General features: G+C 54.1%; 1 protein-coding gene, 1 long non-coding RNA gene and 1 pseudogene across 3 annotated transcripts; 2 read left to right on the top strand and 1 right to left on the bottom strand.

Annotated features, from left to right (window-relative positions):
* Positions 1-4,636: 4,636 nt before the first annotated feature.
* On the bottom strand, positions 4,637-7,215 carry LOC308427502. The gene is made up of 4 exons (XR_013975252.1): positions 6,852-7,215; positions 5,785-5,849; positions 5,270-5,419; positions 4,637-4,820 (listed from the first exon to the last, which is right to left on the bottom strand). It is a non-coding gene; the product is annotated as an uncharacterized lncRNA (long non-coding RNA).
* A 2,091-nt stretch (positions 7,216-9,306) lies between these two features.
* Positions 9,307-16,348, top strand: LOC308427244 (steryl-sulfatase-like). The gene is made up of 10 exons (XM_080925328.1): positions 9,307-9,495; positions 10,306-10,458; positions 10,663-10,784; positions 10,946-11,068; positions 11,531-11,954; positions 12,166-12,302; positions 13,397-13,534; positions 14,015-14,174; positions 14,843-14,964; positions 15,684-16,348. Exons 2-10 carry the CDS (start codon positions 10,310-10,312, stop codon positions 16,034-16,036), a joined length of 1,728 nt encoding a protein of 575 aa, XP_080781454.1. The 5' UTR covers positions 9,307-9,495; positions 10,306-10,309; the 3' UTR covers positions 16,037-16,348.
* Positions 16,349-17,369: 1,021 nt separating this feature from the next.
* On the top strand, positions 17,370-18,368 carry LOC308427436 (dnaJ homolog subfamily C member 8-like; annotated as a pseudogene). The gene is made up of 2 exons: positions 17,370-18,077; positions 18,362-18,368. The product of its transcript is annotated as a dnaJ homolog subfamily C member 8-like (transcript).
* Positions 18,369-19,769: the final 1,401 nt, after the last annotated feature.

The following is a 19,769-nucleotide window of genomic DNA, read 5'->3' as shown; positions in this document are numbered from 1 at the left end:
TGCCTGTACAGTCGGCAGCTACTCCGAATCAGGCAAGAGGGTTTGAAAGAAAGACATGACTTGGGTCATTTGTGTTACCAGAATGCCATTTTACTCCCTGAATCCAGCCCCCAAGACATCAGCTACAAAGGCAGTATGCAAATTCCCTAGCTGCCCAGTGGAAGGACAGCCCCTGAGTCCAACCTGTAACCTCTGTCAATGTAAACAGGAACACAGGTGTGAATCATTGGCTTGTGACTAGGCCAATCTGAACTTCAAAGAAGGATGTGTTGTTTTCCCAAAGTCTAGGCATACAAGTGGGCAGTTCAGCTAACCCTTGGGGTGGGGGGGGGGTTGGGGGGGGAAGAATCACTCCCAACACCTCAATCTTGCAGGTCCCCTCTTGCTGTGGACTGAATACTGTCACCATCTTCCCAGTCTGTACGTTTAATCTTAATCCCCATTGGGACTGTGGGTTAGGAGGACTAGAGAGGTAGGTTTAGATTCTGCAAGGCAAACTGGCAGATGTCCTTATTACACAGGCTTCCAGGAAGCCGTTCCCACACCATGTAGAAAACACCCCAAGCCACGGAAGCAGATGGATGTGTCACCTTGACCTTGGATGTGTCAGCTCTAATGTGAGAAAATGGATTCCGTCACTTAAGCCACCAGCATGTAGAGTTTTGCTATGGTATCTCTAGCTAAGGACACTCCTTCCTGCCTCTGCCCCACAGGTATCCAGTTGCCCTGGCCGATCTACGGGCTGAGGCAGAGGACACTGTAAGCATCAGCCTCTTACAAAGCAGAGTGTGATTTCCTTCTTCAGAGTTCTAGTTACAACCCTGCACCCTCTAACCTGCACCCCCCAAGCCAGGTTCCAGATAAGGGGAATGGAGCCTCCATGGCCTCTGGTGTTGGGATTCTGTAAACCCCACCCCTCAATTACCTGGCAGTAGCCAGGTATGCTCTGCCCCAGTGACCCGACACTATAAAAGGGGCTGCTTGCCCCTTCCTCTCTTGGCCTCTCTTGCCTCCTGGCTCTCTTGCTCTCCCAACCCTACCCCTCCTCTTCCCATTCCCTTTCCCCCTCTCTCCACTTGCTCATGGCCGGCCTCTACTCTTCTATTCCTCTCTCTCTCTCTCTCTCTCTCTCTCTCTCTCTGTCTCTCTCTCTGTCTGTCTGTCTCTACCACCCTCTTAACTCTCCCATGACCTGAATAAACTCTATTCTGTACTATACCGTTGTGTGGCTGGTCCCTCAGGGGGAAGGGATTTCCAACATGGACACCCCAGAGGTATCTCCCTTGCCCTCGGGCCTTGCTGCACCTCCATGGGCCATATGCCCCCCACTCTCTTCATCCTTCCCCTAACATTGATGCCGAAACCCGGAACGTCATCTTTTCCTTATATCCGGTCTTCTGCTTTCTATTCTCCATCTGGGACCCTTCCTCAGAATCCTACCACACCGTTCTCTGTTCTACTTCCTGTCCTTCAAGCAACATGATCTTTTGTGGCTCATAGTTACAACCATCCTCTTCCTGGTCCCAGCTAAGACTTGAGCAGCAGAGAAGCTGCTGAGACAGACCATCTGCTCCCTAGTGTTAGGAACAACAGACAGGACTAAAGAATCCCACCTTGCTGCTGTTCTCTTGCATGGCCCTGTGTTTCAAAATCCAGAACTGACATTTTGGTCTCCTTTGGTGAAAAAGATACCTACAGCATCTTAGAATAAAAATTACATACTGGGAAAAGCAAAGTTGAAAGACACACTAAAACTATATGTAATTGTGTGTGTGTTATATGTATATCCTATTTTATAGATCTATGCACATAAACACATACATATACACACATTTTCAGCACAAGTGGGTTTGTGTTTTACGCATTTCTCTGGCTCCAGCTTCATTTATGTGACATCACACCTTTATCCTTCCACATTTGCCCCTATAGCTCTTCTGTCTCTACCTCTGTCACCTGGTTACGGGGGTTTTAAACGGCTGCTGGTCTGTCCCGGAAGCACCACACCACCTTCCACCACTCTCTGTCCTTCAGACAGAAGGAAGGGTCTCTGGAAACCAGTCTGCTGATGGCCTGTGTCCTCTGGACACGGCTGGTCCTGGAACCAGGGTCTGAGGCAATGACTCTCACCTGTGCCTTCCCCTGCTTGCCTGCAGAGATGAACATGTGACTCCAGAAGGAGGGTGGGGGGGAGATGCTTTCAGTTGAGAACAGACTTCAAGTGGTAGCTTTGTTCTAAGGTCGAGGGTTGCTCTAAAATAGAGATACAAACAAAATGAGAATTATGTACTTTGCCAGGTGGCTACGATGAAAGGTTGCTGAAGTCAGATTCTGCTAGGGGCTTAACTTACCAGTTTGCTCCGGACATTAGAGCACAGCAAAGGAGACAGTGGGTCTCCAGACATTGCCAAATCACCTTTAAATTCAGCTTTGGCAATTTTCAATAACAGAAATAAGTAGTTCAAAAGGACCAGGAGAAAATTTTATTATAAACACAGTAAAGGGCCCAATTAATAATTTTAACCCAGGCAGGTAACACCTTAGGGGAACCCGATCCTGAGGATTCTAAATGGGGCAGTGTCACCCCCACTCTGGAGAGAATAAACATGTGGTCTAATTCCTCTGCAGCAGAAGCCTTCTGAGGGGATCAAGTTCTACTGTCTGAAGGGAAGGGATTCATACCCACAGGACTCAAGAAGTCTCAAACCATTCTTAGTGACAGGTACCTGTGGGGGCACACTGTGTCAGACGTCTCTGCACATTCAATTGTTAATTCTCTACCAGCCTAGAGGCAAAGACCAGGTTTTCTGTTTTGTAAATATTTGTCCTTGCTCACCTGCCTGAGGCAGTCTAGAATTGTGTGACTGGCTGTAATAAAAACCTGACTGGCAATAGTTGGGTGGGAAGTGGAGGGAGGATCTTCTGGGCAGAGAGGGAGAAATCAGAGGCAGAAGATTCAGCCTCATAAGCCGTGAGCAGATGGACAAGAGTGGAGCCACATGGTGGCCACAATGCCAGAATTAGTCAGGTCACAGTAGTTGGAGAAGCAGAAGGCCTCTTGTATTATTATCTATCATTGGGGGTCCAAGATAGTCCTGCTATAGGTACCAATGTTAACTTTCTACCCAAACAACAGTGGGGCTCCATTCCCTTCCTTGATCATTTAGGACTCTTTTATCAGATACATTTTTATAGTAACCAATCCAAATGGGAATGCCCAAAAGCTAAAAGTAAGTTGCTGTCAATCCTAGCCTTGGTTAAGTGTCTACCATGAGGCCAAGTAACATTAGAGAAGTCTTAACATAAAATCCAAGAACATTCTTAGTCCTTTCTCTAATCAAATGACAGATATACAGGATGCTTATAAACCACTGCAAAAGCAATGAGTATCAAGACAAATCTTAGCTAGTACCATCTCAGGATGAAAAAGACCACCCTGCTTGGATCCAATTGAGGGACCCTAAGGGCTCTTACAATCCTACACTCTCCTTATAGATTCCCCCTCCCACTGAAGGTCTTACAGCTTCCCCCTCACACTGAGGGCTTTTGTGGTCCACACACTCCAGTGGTGCTTCATTCTTATCTGTGCTGCCCCTGTAATGTAGGGCATAGGTCCTGAGATGCAACCCACGCTCGTAGCAGCCGATTATTTTTAATCCCACCAATGCTTGCATGCCTAATCACCATCACTGTAGCCCTACACTGATGGAGGGGCTCAGGATTGCCTCTTCTTTGGATATAGGCCACCCCAGTGCACTGGAATAATAAACCTCTTGCCTTTGCATCAATCCCCAATCTCTCTTCTCATTCATGGGAGTGTCGAATAGATAAGACTCAAGACGGGTCTTATAGAATAACTAAAAAGCTTTCTCTAAAATAAACTAGCTTTTGTGTTTCCACAAACCCAGGAGCATAGGGTTAACTGTCCACATCGACAGCCTAACAGGCTGAGACTTAAACCCTCTTCATGGGTCTGGAGAGATGGCTTATCACGAGTTTAGTTCCCAGGATTCATGTCTGGAGACTCAAGCCCATTTCCTACTCCCAGCCCAGTGATCAGATGCTTCCTACTCTGTGAACTACAGACCTCCCTACACAGACATAATGTAAAAAGCAAAATTTAAAAATTCTCAATCGCTTCTCGGCCTTTTTTGGCTAAGATCAAGTGTAGAAATTCTCAAACAAAAATGTTATCATGGTATCCAAGTTACTCAAAGAGTTTCTTCTCTTCTACCCCACCAAATCCCACCCAGTGGGGAACTTATGTTCCTTAAGGGCCTCCAAAGCCAGTCCCGAGTGTGCACTAGTTCCCATGGCGATAGTCCCCACGCCCCCCCATTCACTTTCCTAGTTCTTAGCAGTGAGAACTCTTTGACACCCATCCTTCTTTACCAACCCCTTCCCCAAGTCCTGACCTTGACTTCAGCAATCTTGCCACTCTTACAAGCCTGAATGCATACAGGCTACCAGCACCAACCCTTAAGTGCCCATTTCCAAAACCCTGAAGCCCAAACCTTGGGGGGGGCGAGGGGGATTAAGAACAGGAAAGGCACAAGGAGTGACTGGAGCTGGCCTTCCTTGTCCACACCCAGCCCTGAGTTCATGGAACACGGATGTAAAAGGCAGACTGAATTAACCTATAGGTTTATTGCACAGCTGTTAGGGAGGTAACAGGAAGTTGGTAACAAGTTCTTGTCACTAGGCATTCCAGGCACTAGCAGATGGTCACGGGGACAGAACACAGCCCTCGGAGTGTGGTGTCATGGAAAAAGCTGTTTCACAGTGTCCAGCCCACTTTGTGTGGTCTTGTTGTCCATGAGCATCTAGAAAATGAGAGGAGACATGCTTTAGATCTCCACACGAATTGTCACATAGCTGACAATTAGCACGGTTAGCTAACTGGAAGCTGGTAACAGGTCAGAGCTAGACAGGCTCAGACACCAGAGTCCCTGTTAGCCAAGTTTCCTCCCCCAGACACCGTACGTGGGAACACGCCACCCTCTGAGGACACTCACTGAGCCTGGTGTCAGCAGCCAAGAGACCAACAGGCTGTGAGAAGGAAGATTTGTTCGAAAGCACCAGGGTTTGGTAAGGACAGATGACCTTCCAAACACGGGGAAAAGGCTTTCGGCATCCTCTCCCTGCAGTATCGGTGACCAGGGCACAGACAGCCCACGATCACTTTCGAATACAGGGGCAGACGGGAAGCCCCAATGGCTGGGCAGGCAGCTTAGTAAGGGGTCAAACTGGGAAAAGTGAGCAGGAAAGTTACCTTTAACAGAGGTAGCTTCTCAACTCTCCAGGCTCCTCCAACATGAGCTGTTAAACTGTTGCTTGCAGGCGACCACTCTTACACACTCCACGGGATGGCGCGGTACATCACAGAGCACAACTTGAGAACCATTACTTCAGTGGCCTCTTACTAAAACCGTGAGTGAAAACAGACAAGTTTGGGGGTACCTCTGAGAACTCGCTAGTCAGGAGTCTGGGATGGGACTGCTCCCTAAAAGTGTCCACACAGTTCAGAGAAGGCTAACTGCACCCCCAACTGTCTACACCCCAACTATAGCCTTTCTAGAGCCAATAAGCAGGGCAGATCCCAATGAAACCCAGGGGCTCCTGGGACCCCAGAGCAGCTCTCTGCTTCACACTAAGACATGGGACATGAGGTGGCAAGGGCTGGGGGAGGCAGGTCCCTGCTGGTCTGAGTGGGGAAGCAGCCTCTCCTTTGCCTAGCGACTGTGGCCTTTGCTGGACCAGTCTCTCAGGAGGCGTCTGGATTTATACCTTCAAGGCGTGTTCCTTCTTTTCTGGAAAGCCCAGGGATATCGAGCACATAGCCGTCTGACATCCTGCAGAGACAAGCCACACTCAGGACCCTAGAGTAAACCAAGACTTTGGCAGGTACCAAGACACAAGGTACAAGCTATTAGTTGGGGATGGGTGGGATACAAGGTAGCTGCAATAGCTTCTTCCTGGAGCCCCCTCTCCTCCCTGCTGGGTACCCAGGTCAGGGCCACACCCTCAGCGCACCCCCAGTCCCCCACATCTTTTCCTTCTGACAGCTCCCATCCTCCATGGGTGAGTCTTGATGGGTGTATTTCTTTCCTCACACTGATAACATTCTAACTTCTGATAAAGTTGGCTTTCCTGCTTTTAGGTTTGTTAAGTGGTCTGGCCATGTGTGGAAGCTTGAAAGAGAATGACCCCCTGCCCATAGGCCCATACATCTTGGTCCCTGGTCCGGAAGTGCTTGGGAAAGATTAGGTGTGGCCTTGTTAGAAGTGGTGTCGTGGGGGGGTTGGGAGAGCTTTGCGGTTTCAAAGGCCCATGCTCTTGGCTACTGCACCACCATGACCGTGCCTGAAGCTGACGATAGGGCTAGGAAGTGACTGCACATTCTGTACCAGGGAGCTCCCTCTTCCCACACGTGCTTAAGGACTGTTACACATCCGCCTCACACCTGAGCACAAGCGCGCGCGAACGCGCGCACACACACTCCGGCCCCACATTTCCTCCTGTTCCTATATGAAAACTTACGGAATCTGTGCTGAACCATCACCTCACAACACAAATACCCCAAGTTTCTGCACACAGAACACAAGCTGCGAAGACCCAGCACTGACTTGTGTAGCTACAGAGAAAGACACACGTGTAGGAAAGCTCCGGGATGTGGAGGGGTCAGGATAGACGCCCCGAACTCGGAGCTCGGCCTTCAGCATCCTCTCCCTGCACTACCAATGACAGCGGCACAGGCAGCCCCGGTCACTTTCGGATGCAGGGGCAGGAAAGGACGCGCAGCGCCCCGCCCACCCGCCGGGGATGCGGACCCTCCGCGGACTCGTGGGTGTCACCTGGAGGTGGGCGCGCTTCCGTGCCCGGCAGCTGCGAACCCCGCAGCTACCCGAGACGACAGAGACGGCGGGGAGACGGTGGCGTCGCAGGTCTCCGCCCTCACAGCGCCCAGGCTGGAAAAGCTGCCCACGCACGCGTGTCGGGTGCTGGAGGAACCACACACGCCCTCGGGGTCCCGGGAAGCGGGGTCCGCAGCGCTCCCTGAGCACCATCGCTTCCCGAGCGCCCGCAAAGCTGCGGAGCCGCGGGCCCACGAGGCCGGGCCGCGGCTGCGCACTGCACTGGGTGGCGTCACGCCGGAAGCCCGAGCGACGAAGCCGCGGCCCGGCGCCCCCTGCAGGACCGGAGGATGGCTGCCGCACACGTCCTGTCAATCAACTGACGCGGGGCGGGGCTAACCTGCCCCGGGTTGGTGGCAGTGAGGCGCTGCTGTCCACACAGCCTGGACTACATGGAGTGAGCGGTGGGACAGCCTGTGCTGCTTGGAAAAAAAGTGGCACAGCCTGGGCTATGCATCATGAGACACGGGATAGACTGCAGTCTGTGGTGACAGAGATGGGACAGTCTGGGCTATAGGGGGGAGGACGTGGGCTGGCTACCCAGAGGGAAATGTAGGATAGCTTGGGCTATGCAGAGAGACGCTCTGCCTGCTTTGCCAAGGCTACCCCACATCGACCTCCACGTGCCTCAGTCCAACACCACGGTCTGCCTTTGGAGAGAGACCTGGGTTGGCCTGGGCTCTGTGGAATTTAGCTGTGGAACATCACCAGCTATGCAGGGAGAGCGCAGGCTCGGTGAAGGACACAGGAGAGCCTACAAAGTGTTCAGGAGCAAGTGAGCTAGCCTGGGCTTCATCAAGGAAAAATGGGACAGCCTAGGCTAGGTGGGGACGACCTGGGAATGCAGGGTGTGAGACATGGGACATCCTAGGCTCAGAGGAGAGAAAACAGGGACAGCCTGGACTATGCAGAGGGAGATGTGGGACTGTCTGGGCTGTGTGTAGAGAGATTGGGGATAACCTGGACTAAGTGGATTGAGACGTGGGATAGACCAGTGTAGGCATAAGGAGAAACGGGGAAGCCTAGGCTACATGAACAAAGACCCAGTGCAGCCTGGGCAATGCCGGGAGAGAAGTGGGGCAGCATGGACTGCTCAGTGATGCATGGCCTAGCCTGAGCTATGAGGATGGAGACTCAGGACAGCCTCTGCTATATGGATGGAGAAGAGGGATAGCCTGGAAATGGCGGGAAAAAAGTGGGAGACCCTGGGCTACTTTTGGAGAAATGTGGGCCAACCTGGGGTACATACAAACATGGGAGAGCCTCGGCTATGTGGAGAGAGATGTGGGAGACCCTAGGCTACTTGAAGGGAGAAGTGGGCGGCCTACGTTCTCCTCCATGGAGCCCACACTATCCTTTATCAACTTAGCCCATGCTGTCCCACATCTCCCTCATTGTAGCCCAGGCTGCTGGTCTGTCCTCCCACTGCTTCCCTACACACAGCCCAGGTTTGTAGCCACCAACATAGCCCATGTTGTGCCACTGACACCAACAAGTAGCCCAGGTTGTGAAATAAAAACAACGCAACCCCCCAACTCCCTGTTGACCCCATGAGGCTCTGATTCCAGACATAGCTCCTGATTGACAGCGGCGGGGGCGAGGTGGGAACTGATTGATTGACACCTCCATTGCTGACCCCCAGAACCACAGTAACCCCTCCCCACTGTCCTTCACTCACCTTAGACAACGCCCCCGCCCGCCGGCGCCGCCCCCTCGGGTGCCACTCACACGACGACCCTGGCGACCCTGTCCTCGTGACTCAGATCCCAGGGGTCCCCTATGCGGGGCTTACCTGTCAGTCACCGCGAGGCCTCCCAAAGGACATCACCGGAATCCCAGGCACGCTGGCACCGCCCCTGCCCGATGAAGGATACCCCTTGGCACTTTCGGGTTCAGGCGGAGAGGCCACGCCCTCTGATATAATCTGGAGTCCCAGCCCCGTCACGAATCCGTCAAACACAGCCCGAGGCGCCATTTTACGTTCCCGTCAGTCTTAGAGCATCTGCCCCCAACCCTGACGTCATTGAAAACACAGCGCAAGTGACTCAGCCACTCACAGCCCCGGGCGCCGAGTTCAAGACCTCGACCACGCCCACTAACGTCAACAGGAATCCCAGACCTGCTGGCCCTGCCCCTGACGTCACTCAAAACACGGTGCACGTGGGCCCGCCCCATCCCACCTCCATCAAAGACGCGCCGATGCTAACCCCGCCCCCTGATGTCACTCTTCCTCAGGCTGGGATTCCCCATCGTTGGCCCCACCCCACGACGTCATCCAGAGCCCCAGACCTGTCAATCACAGGCCCCCGCCCAGCAGGCCCCGAGCGCCATCTTTGCCTACACCGCAGTCTCCGAGCGCCGGTCCCGCCCCCTGACGTCACCGAGGCCCCGCCCCTCCTCAGCAAGGTAAACAGCGCCGGCCCCGCCCCCGTCCCGCGGCGACCCGTGACCCCTGACCCCGTGACCCGCGGGTATAACAGCCCGGGGCGGGGGCGGACCGAGCTGAGAACCTACTGATCCGCGCTGTCGGCCGAGCCCGCAACCTCTGACCCCTGACCTACGACCCCGCTGCGGGGACAAACTGGTGAGCAAGCGCTGGGACCCGGACAGGAGGGGAGGGTGGTGTGGAAGCTTGGGCTACGCGGAGATGGACAGCCTGGGCTATGTGGACGGGCTAGAAGGAGAGGATGTAGATGGTAAATGAGTGTGAGGCAGGGGCATGTCCGGATGGGCAGTGTGTGTGAGACAGGGGCATGGACATGATTGCGTGCGTGGGGTCAGGGGATATCCTGGACTGTGTGTTTGAGACTCGGGCAGCCTGAGCTACGTGGAGGGTTGGGATAGCCTGGGCTATGTGTGGGGAGGCCTAAACCAGCCTGGGCTACGAGGGGAGGAGATGCGGGGCTGCCTGGAGGACAAGCAGGGAGACCCGAGACCAAAAAGAGGGAGACCAGGGGCAGCCTGGGCTACACGGAAGGCCCTGCAGGTATAGCCTCGGCTTTGTGGACCGAGATGTGGGTTAGCCTGGTTTACGAGGAGGAAGACATGGACATCCTGGGCTACATGGGGAGATGGAGACGGCCCGGACAGGAGGGTAGCCTGGGCTAGGGGGCACAAAGTCGCACAGCACCCGGGAGCACAGAAGCCAGATTGAGAGGCAGTGGGTGGGGACTTGGGAATGAGTGACACCAGATGAGGGCAGGGCTTTCTGAGTGGGGAAAGTAGGCGGACCTTAGTGTGACTGACAGGACTTGGGCGGGGCTTTTCATCATGATTACCAGGGGTGGGCGTGGCTTTTGCGATAATTGACAGGGATGCGGGCAGGGCTTCAAGGTGATTGTCTTGGAAGATGGGTGGGGCCCGGCCTTACTGACCCCGCCTTCCCACCCTGCAGGACAATGCGACCGCCCCTCCCTGCCCTCCTCCTCCTGCTCTCCCTACTGTGTGCTGCCCCCGGTGCTGCCCGCCCTGGGCCCAACTTCGTGCTAATCATGGCTGACGACTTGGGCATTGGAGATCCTGGCTGCTATGGAAATAGGACCCTCAGGTGGGCACAGGATCGTGAACCCGGAAGTGGGAGGGGTGGGCCATTACCCCGGGGGTCCGGGTGATGTCATCAGGCAGGGCCTGGCATCATCACATTGTGGAGTATGACGTCACCATATGTCACGTGAACACGTGCAGAAAGCATAATGTCATCACTGGATAAGTATGATCACACATGACGTCACCGCCTGGCCCCTGCCCCCAGGACCCCAAACATCGACCGCCTGGCCCGCGAGGGCGCGAAGCTCACACAGCACCTGGTGGCCTCACCCCTGTGCACGCCCAGCCGCGCTGCCTTCCTCACCGGACGCTACCCTGTGCGCTCAGGTGGGGCTGACCCCACGTGACCATGACCCCTACATGACCCCTAGGAACCCACAAGAACTCGGTGACCCCGATCCCCAATTGGTTTCCCCCAATGACCCCCGACCCGCCTGGCCCTGACCCCTGTTGTCCCCATGACCTTCTCATGACCCTCCGACCCCCAGGCATGGCAGCCCGGGGCCGCATGGGCGTGTTCCTGTTCTCAGCCTCCTCAGGGGGGCTCCCGCCCACCGAGGTCACCTTCGCGAGGCTGCTGCAGGGGCGGGGCTACGCCACTGCACTTGTAGGTGAGGGCGGGGCCCGGGGAGGGTGGGCGGGGCCAACGTTTTTGGGTCCACCCTCTACTCCTTCCTCTGGTGGCTCTGACCCCAGATGGCCTCCAGGTAACCCCAGCACCTTCCACAACACCTAAAGCCCACCTGTGACCCCGTGTCCTCCCCGTGATCCCCATGCCTCATGACCCGCGGAGCTCCCTTGGACCCTGTGATTCCCTGGGGAGCCTGAGCTCTGACCTCTCCTCCCTGGTGACCCCTGAGTGACCTCATGATGCCTTCTGACTCCGTGACTCTCAAGTGACTTTCATTTAACCCATATAACCCTCCGTGTAACCCTTGTATGACCCCTGATCACTGTGTGACCCAGTTACCCTGTGTGACTCTTGTCTGACTCCTTGACCACTGTGTGGCCCTGTGACCTTTGTGTGACCCCTGAGTGAACCCCATATGACCTCATGACCCCGTCACCCACAGGCAAGTGGCACCTGGGCCTGAGCTGCAGCCAGTCTCGGGACTTCTGCCACCACCCCCTGCGCCATGGCTTCTCGCGCTTCCTGGGCACGCCCACCACCAACCTGCGTGACTGCCTCCCAGGGGGCGGGACCGTGCTGGGCACCCCCCTCCTCCTGTTTGTGATCACGCCCCTGCAGGTCCTGGGGGCGGCGCTTGTAGCGCTGGGGGTGGCACGGTGGGCGGGGCTGGTTAAGGTACCCGGGTGGGTTTTTGGGGTTCTGGCAGCCATGATGGGCGCGGTGGGCATCGGGTTCCTGTGCTTCCGGCTCTACTTCCGCCCCACCAACTGCTTCATCATGGCCGACCTCACCATCACGCAGCAGCCCACAGACTATGGGGGGCTCACTGCCCGCCTCGTGAGCGAGGCCCAGGACTTCATCAGCAGGTGAGGGGCGGGGCCTGAGGGGGCGGGGTCTCCGGGGGCGGGGTTTCATTTGAGGGGCGGAGCTTCCCAAAGGTATGGCTTCTGGGTTGGGCAGCCTTGGTTAATAGGGAAAGCCTGAGCTGCGTGGATGGGAAGTGGTTGGGGCTGGAGGTCTCGGGTTCCTAGACAAGAACCAGCCGTGATGTCATCACGCTTGACCACACCCCTGCAGGAACGCCGATGCCCCCTTCCTGCTCTTCCTCTCCTTCCTCCACGTGCACACGGCTCACTTCGCGGACCAGGGCTTCGCGGGCCAGAGCCGACACGGGGTCTACGGGGACTCGGTGGAGGAGATGGACTGGGGCGTGGGTGAGCGGGCGCGCGTGGGGTGGGGCGGGATGAGGTGGGGTCAGGGGGTCACAGGGCAGGACGCTGGGGCGAATGGAGTTAGCATGTACATGCATGTGTGTTGTATGCAGTGTGTTTTGTGTGCATGTGTGGGGTCATTCAGGGTCTGGGGAGAGGGACTGGACATGTGTGAGGAGGTGAAGGTGGGGCCTCAAAATGTGTGGACTCAATGTGGGTACAGATGCTTGTGTCTGTGGAATGTGTGGACACGTGATGTATGTAACATGCAGCGTGTATACATGCAACACATGTGGTCACGTGAGCACTTGCTATTAAGTGCGTGGTAATTGTGGCTTAACATGTGATCATGTCAGGTCACATGCATGATGCATATGTATAACACGTATAGTCATGCATGAGCAGAAACATACTGCACAGGTACAGCATGCAAGGAGACCCATGAGTGGGTGTGAGCCAGGGGTGGGGCCTCAGGATTCAATGCATAGGTTTTCACAAGTGTGAGTGTATTATGCATATAACACAGTACACAGGTCACGTTTGTGGTCATGTGTGCATGTTATATAGCAAGTAGAATGCACGAGTTAATGTGTGGACACGTGCACATTCATGTGGGAATGCAGAACGTTGTGTGTCTCACATATGTAGGCCATATGTTCTGTGTATCATCTGCACGTGAGACAGGCATGATGGGTATGATGCCTGATCCACACTTTGTGCTGCATGCAGGTTCCATGTGCAGATGGGTGCATGTGCAGATTGTCTGTAACAAACATGTCATTGGTACTTCAAGGTACATGTGTAACTTGAAGCTGTGCACAGATGCACTGGACACAGCGCTGAGCACATACATGTTTAATGCACACATAGGACAGCATGTGTGTCACGTTGCAGCATATGCAACGTCACGTGATGTATGATGAGCCCTTGGGCCAGGCACATGGGACAGCATCACAATGACAAGGGATATGTATGTGAATCCTAGCATGTTCTGTACCATGTGTGACGTCGCTCCCATGAGCACAGTGTGATATGTGTCGTAGGTCATGTGTGTTAGCACGTCCCATGTCACATGTAACCACGCCCTTCTCCCTCAGGCAAGATCCTGGACACCCTGGATGAGCTGGGCCTGGTGAACGATACGTTTGTGTACTTCACGTCTGACCACGGTGCACACGTGGAGGAGCTGGGCCCCCACGGCGAGAGGCATGGAGGGAGCAACGGGATCTACAAAGGTGAAGGCAGCGGGGCGGGAATACGTGTGTGCAACAGTGCATGTGTGCACACAGAGAACCATTCGGCTTGGATCCTGCAACACAAGTACACAAAACCACGACAGTGCCTGTATGTGCTGGGCTGTGCAGTATGCACATGTGTGAACATGGACGAACACACAGGAGCTCAACATCACTCACGCATGCACACTGATGCACACATGACTTACTGTGTAATCGTATGTCACCATACACACAACACTCGTACACAGTGTGTGCATGCAGAGAGACACATGCACACATGCTACACTCACATGATCACACATGGCCCGAAACATGTAACCTAGAGCCAGACACGTGTGTGCATTCATGATAATGCGGGTCTTGCTGTCGTCCCATGCTGGTGATGTTGCATACCACATGTGTGACCTGGCCATCCGCCCACACGATGACATGTGTGACCTGTATGACGTCACGCGTGTCCTGTGTCCCATGTTGCAGGCGGGAAGGGCAACACCTGGGAGGGCGGCATCCGTGTCCCCGGCCTCGTGCGCTGGCCCCGCGAGGTGGCGCCTGGCGTGGAGATCGACGAACCCACGAGCAACATGGACATCTTCCCCACTGTGGTCGGGCTGGCGGGGGCGGAGCTGCCCCAGGACAGGTGGGTGACAGGGGCGGGGCCTGGGTGAGACATCCGGCCCCTCCCTCAAACTCGGCCACGCCCCCTTCAGGCCACGCCCGCCCCAAGAACAAGCCCCAACCTGCCTAAAACAAAGCCCTGCTTACTCCCACAGTAAGCCCCGCCCGCCGTGTAACAAGGCCTCTCCCACACAAAGTGTAAGCCGAGCCCACTAGCAACTAAGCCACGCCCACTTTAAGACTACGCTCCACTCCTGTGCTAGCCTCTGCCTGCCAATTAGTAAGACACTCCCACTGTGAGATTCAGCATGAGTCTAAGCCCCACTCGTTTTAAGAACAAGTCCCACCCATATGAAAATAAATCCCCCAGTTTCACACCCACTGTGTCCAAGCCCCGCCCAGCAGTGACTGAGCCTCGCTCATTCTGAGAATAAGTTCTTCCCTGATGTTATGCTCTACCCACCAATACTAGGCCACACCTACTCAGGCTCAGCCCCGCCCCAGGAAGACAAAGCCCCACCCACTGAACAATCCCCACCATTTTGTGACAGCACAGCTGCTGTCAATACCCTGTCCCCCTTGACACTAAGCTGGACACACAAGAGTGTAAGCCAAGCTGCTCCCAGTCTATGCCCTGGGCCCCGCCACCCAAGCACAACCCCCTCTGATGCTGAGCACTGTCCCCCACAGGGTGATTGATGGGCGGGACCTGATGCCCCTGCTGCGTGGCCACGCCCATCGCTCGGAGCACGAGTTCCTGTTCCATTACTGCAACGCCTATCTCAGTGCTGTGCGGTGGCGGCCTAGCAACGGTTAGGGGGTGGGGCATGCGTGTGGGTGGGTCGGGGGCGGGGAATCACGAGTTCAGTCAAGCCACACCCACTGGTGATTATTTAATGAGGTCACACCCGCTCATGCATATTCGATTGTGCCAGCTAGGCAGTGTTCCTGCTGGTAGGCTACGCCCATTTACGAACATTTAGTTAGGCCACGCCCACTTGTGTGCCTCCATGTTAGCAGGCCTCGGGCATTCAATGACCAAACCCACTCATGCATATTGTATCAGTCAAAGCCCAGTTGTGCACATTTAATTAGACCACGTTCACACCTGTCCACCCAGTTCTGTATGGAACGTAGCCCTAACTGGTTCCTGCAAGCAGGCCACGCTCACCGGCACATATTTGATCAGGCCACGCCTACTCATGTCCACTGGTGCATGTTAAACATTCACATATGCCACACCCACCATGCATATTCACTCAAGCGTTTCTTGTGAGGATCACACAGACAGGCAAACACGTTACATGCATGCTGTTATTGTGTGTGATATCACGTCACAGGTGTCATATATGATGTCACCATGTAGACGACATCAAATTCATGTCAGTGCAAGGTGTCTCGTGTGTGGTCATGTGAGTCACGTGTCATAAAACGTCATGCAAGACGTCATCACGTGCATGTCATGTATGACATCACAACTCCCATCTTATGTCAGTATGACATCACGTATGACGTCCTCACCGCCCCACAGGCAGCGCCGTGTTCAAGGCTTTCTTCTTCACACCCAAATTCGACTCCACGGGCGACTGCCACTCCACGCACGTGTGCCTTTGTCACGGAGGCTACGTCACACACCACGATCCCCCGCTGCTCTTTGACCTCTCGCGTGACCCCGGCGAGCGCCACCCCCTGACCCCGGACACCGAGCCGCGCTACCACGAGGCCTTGCGTGCCGTGACCCGCGCCGCCAGCGCCCACGCCGCGCACCTGGAGCCCGCGCCCGAGCAGCTGTCCCTGGGCAACGTCCTGTGGAAGCCGTGGCTGCAGCTGTGCTGCGCGTCCGCGCCCCACCCCCTCGCCTGCCGCTGCGCCGGCGACCCGTGACGTCATCGAGGGACAGAGGTCGTGACCCTCGGTCGAATCTTGCACGCGTGTGTCACAGAACACGTGTGTGGATGAAGGATGGTATCTCGCCCACGCCCCACCGTTCAGTATTAAGGGCTTGGCCCAAAGTCATACTTGATGCTGCGTTCACGAACGAACACGTGTGAACATGTGTGAACACACGAGTGCCACGCAGGCCACGCAGCTGCTTCACCATTTAGCTTATCAGTGTTGTTGTAGACATAGGTGTGTTGTGTCCGCACCTGTGGATCATGGACTCAGTGTTTTCCTCATTAAACCCAGCGCATTTCCTCCGGAGCTACGTGTGTTCCTGAGGGCTGCGACGCGCATGCGGGGGGGGGGGGGGTCGCTGGGCGGCTGCGTGCCCGTCGTGTGTGCACTCGTGCGGAGAGCATGTGTCCGGCATGTGGGTGGGGTAGCCTCATCTACACGCTACATGAAATGCCTTCTACATGAAAAACCTTCAACACGGGTTTCACGTGGGCCTGGGTGAGACACACACGCTAAGCATCATGGGAAGGATTGGAGTGTAGCCCAGGCCAATCCCAGCTCACACGTGCCCCTGCCTCAGCCTCCCGAGCACAGCCATGTCACACATGTGATAACACATGTAATCCTGTGTGAAGGAAAGGCCATGCCCACTGTTGGACCAAAGTGGGCAGGGGTTAGAGGGTCAGGGGTGGGGTGCAGGGGAGCAAACCCCACCCACTGTCACCAGAGGTACCTCAGAGGGACTGAGCAATGCAGCCCCGCCCCTCACAGAGGCAGGGGTGTGAGCAGCTCATAACCGGTTGTGACTCCTGTTCCCAGGGACCCCGCGTGAAGGGGTGTGAGGAACGGTGTGAAGGGGTGTGAGGAGTCCCTCACTGCCTGAAGTCTGGTGTGATGGCTTCATGGGGGTGTGAGACCAAATCTTTAATGTTCAGACTCCGTTAGAGAACCTGACCTAAGTGTGAACTCAGGTAAACTAAGAGGCTGGTACCTAGCATTACGTTCCAAGTTGCCACCTCCCCCCCCCCCCCCCCCAGAAAACCCCGACCCGGTCTCTAGGCTAATCCCCAACAAGGTCAGCATCTGCAGGTTACTCCCTCAACAAGACCAGTGTTTCCAGGTTATTACCCCAAAAAACTTGCACCCCAGGTTACAAGCCCATCCCCTGCCTAGTGACCACCAATGCTGAGGGGAGCAGAAATTAAGTTTATGACTCCCAGCAGACAATTATCCAATTATGTTAAAGGCCACAGTGGCTTTCCAGTTAGATGCTTGCACACCCTCCCCCCATGCTTACTAGAAAGCCTTGCCCCTGGAAAAAATGGTGGCTTCGGCAGAGAGTGGTACTTCTGGTGGCGGCGGCACAGAGGAGGCATTTATGACCTACAGTGAGGTGAGACTAATAGGGAAGAGAAATTCAGTTCTAATGTCCAAAAATCAGATTGAAAGATTGACTCATCCTGGTTCCTCTTACTTTAATCTGAACCCATTTGAGGTTCTCTAGACAGATCCTGGAGTAACATGAAAAAATAAAGAGGCTTCGCCAGTTGTCCATCTTGGTGCTTCCTGACAAAAACCAGGACGACAAACACAGAAGGCTTTTGAAGCTGTGGACAAAGCTTACAAGTTGCTACTAGATCAGGAACAAAATAAGAGGGCCCTGGATGTAATTCAGGCAGGAATAGAATACGTGGAACACACTGTCAGAGAGAGGAGGGGGGACCAACTAAAGAAGGAAGGAAAGCCTGCAAATGTAGAGGAAGATGATCTGGAACAGTTCAAACAGACCATCTACAAACAGACCGTGAAGCTGTTTGCTGAGCTGGAGATGAAAAGGAAAGAGGAGAAGCAACAGAGAGAAGAGGAGATTGTGGCCCAGGAAAAAGCCAAGTGAGAAATAGAACGTCAGAAGAACTTTAAGGTCGGGATGGTCAGGGGACAGTTGGCAAAATTTCCAGGAAAATGCAAAGGGGAAGAAGGAGAACTGAACCTTCCTGGGGCCACCGAAAGTCAAGATGGAGCAGCAGGGGTGGGGGGGTGGGGGGCTTGAGCCACGGGACCATTGTGGAGCCTCCCTGGCCACAGTCTTCCCTCTGCCTCCTGCTTCAAGGACTCACTCTTTCTCCTCCTCCACCCCAACACAGAGTAGCCATTGCTTTTTAGTCTATTTTATTTTCAATACAATTTAATATCAATCAGAGTAATTCTTTGTACGTTGAGAGGAGGGACTTGGTCTAACCTTCTCCCATTTTACCCACGGAACCACCAGGATTGGAAGAAACCACTGACTCACGCCGCCTTCTTTTCCCACAGTCTGTAGCTCAATGTTTTCTATTTGGATTGTGGTGGCTCATAGGTCATGTACAGTTTGTAGAAATCTTCCAATTAAATGTCTTGCTTACAGTGGTGTTGTCCTGTCTCGAGATCAGCCTGGGCCATCTTGGGAAGCCATCCTTGAGAAGCATTGTGGACTCACACAGCAGATACATGTTGCCCTGACACCCTGTGGTGTTTGGCACATGGCTCCCAGCCCTTAAACCTGTTCATTTTCCAAAGAGTTCGGCATCTTCCAGCCAGTCCCATTGTGCCGTCGATGGCTGCATTTGTTAGTGGTAATATTCTTTTACCTATTGTTGGCATTAGGATAGCCCCCTCCCCCAGCAATGGCTCCACCCACAGGTGACAGGAACCTAGCACATCAATTGCCATGGAAACAGCCAAAGCATTCCCAGAAGACATCAGTTCTAAATCCCATCTCCACCTGGGAGCAAGTGACGTCACTACCCCTACAAAAGGCCGAAACCCTTCCTCCTCTCTCTCTTTCCTCTTCCTCTCTTCGCCCGGCCTTGACCCCTGCCCTATCCCGTTCTATTAAACCTCTCCACGTGGAACCGTGTTTGGTATGGTCTGTCTGGGCCTAGGCGAGAAATCTAATTTACAACACCTATAATGCATTTTCATACTCCCCCCAAAAAGCCTTGCCCTGATACACATTTCGGGCTCCCTCACACACCAAAATCGTCCTACATGACAGTGCTTCGGAGGGGCCTGGTCCAGCTCGGATAGAATAAAGACTCTGCTGTGAGTTGCATCAGATTGGCTTCTGTCTGGCTTTTGGGGGATCACAAACATTTTCCTGGCACTACAGGAGACAGCCCACTCCATTAGTCGATTTTTCTGCAGAAGAATATGAAGGTAAACTTGCACAGAATAATGCTGTTCAGATGAATTAATGGTTTTTCAGAATACCTGGCTTGATTTACATAGTTTTAGGAAGTTAAGGTAGTTGAAAGGGAGATTCAGGAGATGGTTTAGGTGGTTTTGCCAGACAGATTAATAATAAAGATAGAAGGGAAGAACGTGCCCCTCTGTGGAGGGCAGTGAGGCTGTATGGGCTAGGGAAGGATACTGAACTCTCAGTTCAGGCTCAGGGCTATACTTGTGGAGAGAGAAATAGGGTTGAGACAGGATAGTGATCAAAGAAACATTCTGACTTCCTCGGTCTTGTGACTAAGGACGTGGTCACAGGCTTTGGTGTGCACCATCAACAGGCAGGGTTATAAAGGAAGAATAGAGTAGACGATTAGCCAGTTTACTTAACTAAGGTTTCAAAAATTAAAAGAAGATAAATGATTTGTTTCTTAGTGAATACAGATTGCCCTCAGCTAAGTATAGTGAAAACCTAGCTACCATAGACTTGGCTTGACTGAGCGTTTTGTAA

The sequence above is a fragment of the Micromys minutus genome, assembly GCF_963924665.1.
Source record: "Micromys minutus genome assembly, chromosome: 11".
In the NCBI taxonomy this organism is placed as follows: Eukaryota; Metazoa; Chordata; class Mammalia; order Rodentia; family Muridae; genus Micromys; species Micromys minutus.
The sequence above is the reverse complement of the archived record's forward strand: the minus strand, read 5'-3'. Positions and strand labels throughout refer to the sequence as shown.

Excerpts from the sequence above, each read along its gene's own strand:
- LOC308427244 (XM_080925328.1), top strand. The coding sequence starts at position 10,310 with ATGCGACCGCCCCTCCCTGCCCTCCTCCTCCTGCTCTCCCTACTGTGT. Across the intron at positions 10,459-10,662 it reads TATGGAAATAGGACCCTCAG|GACCCCAAACATCGACCGCC; the intron begins GTGGGCACAGGA and ends CCCTGCCCCCAG. Across the intron at positions 12,303-13,396 it reads GGAGATGGACTGGGGCGTGG|GCAAGATCCTGGACACCCTG; the intron begins GTGAGCGGGCGC and ends CTTCTCCCTCAG.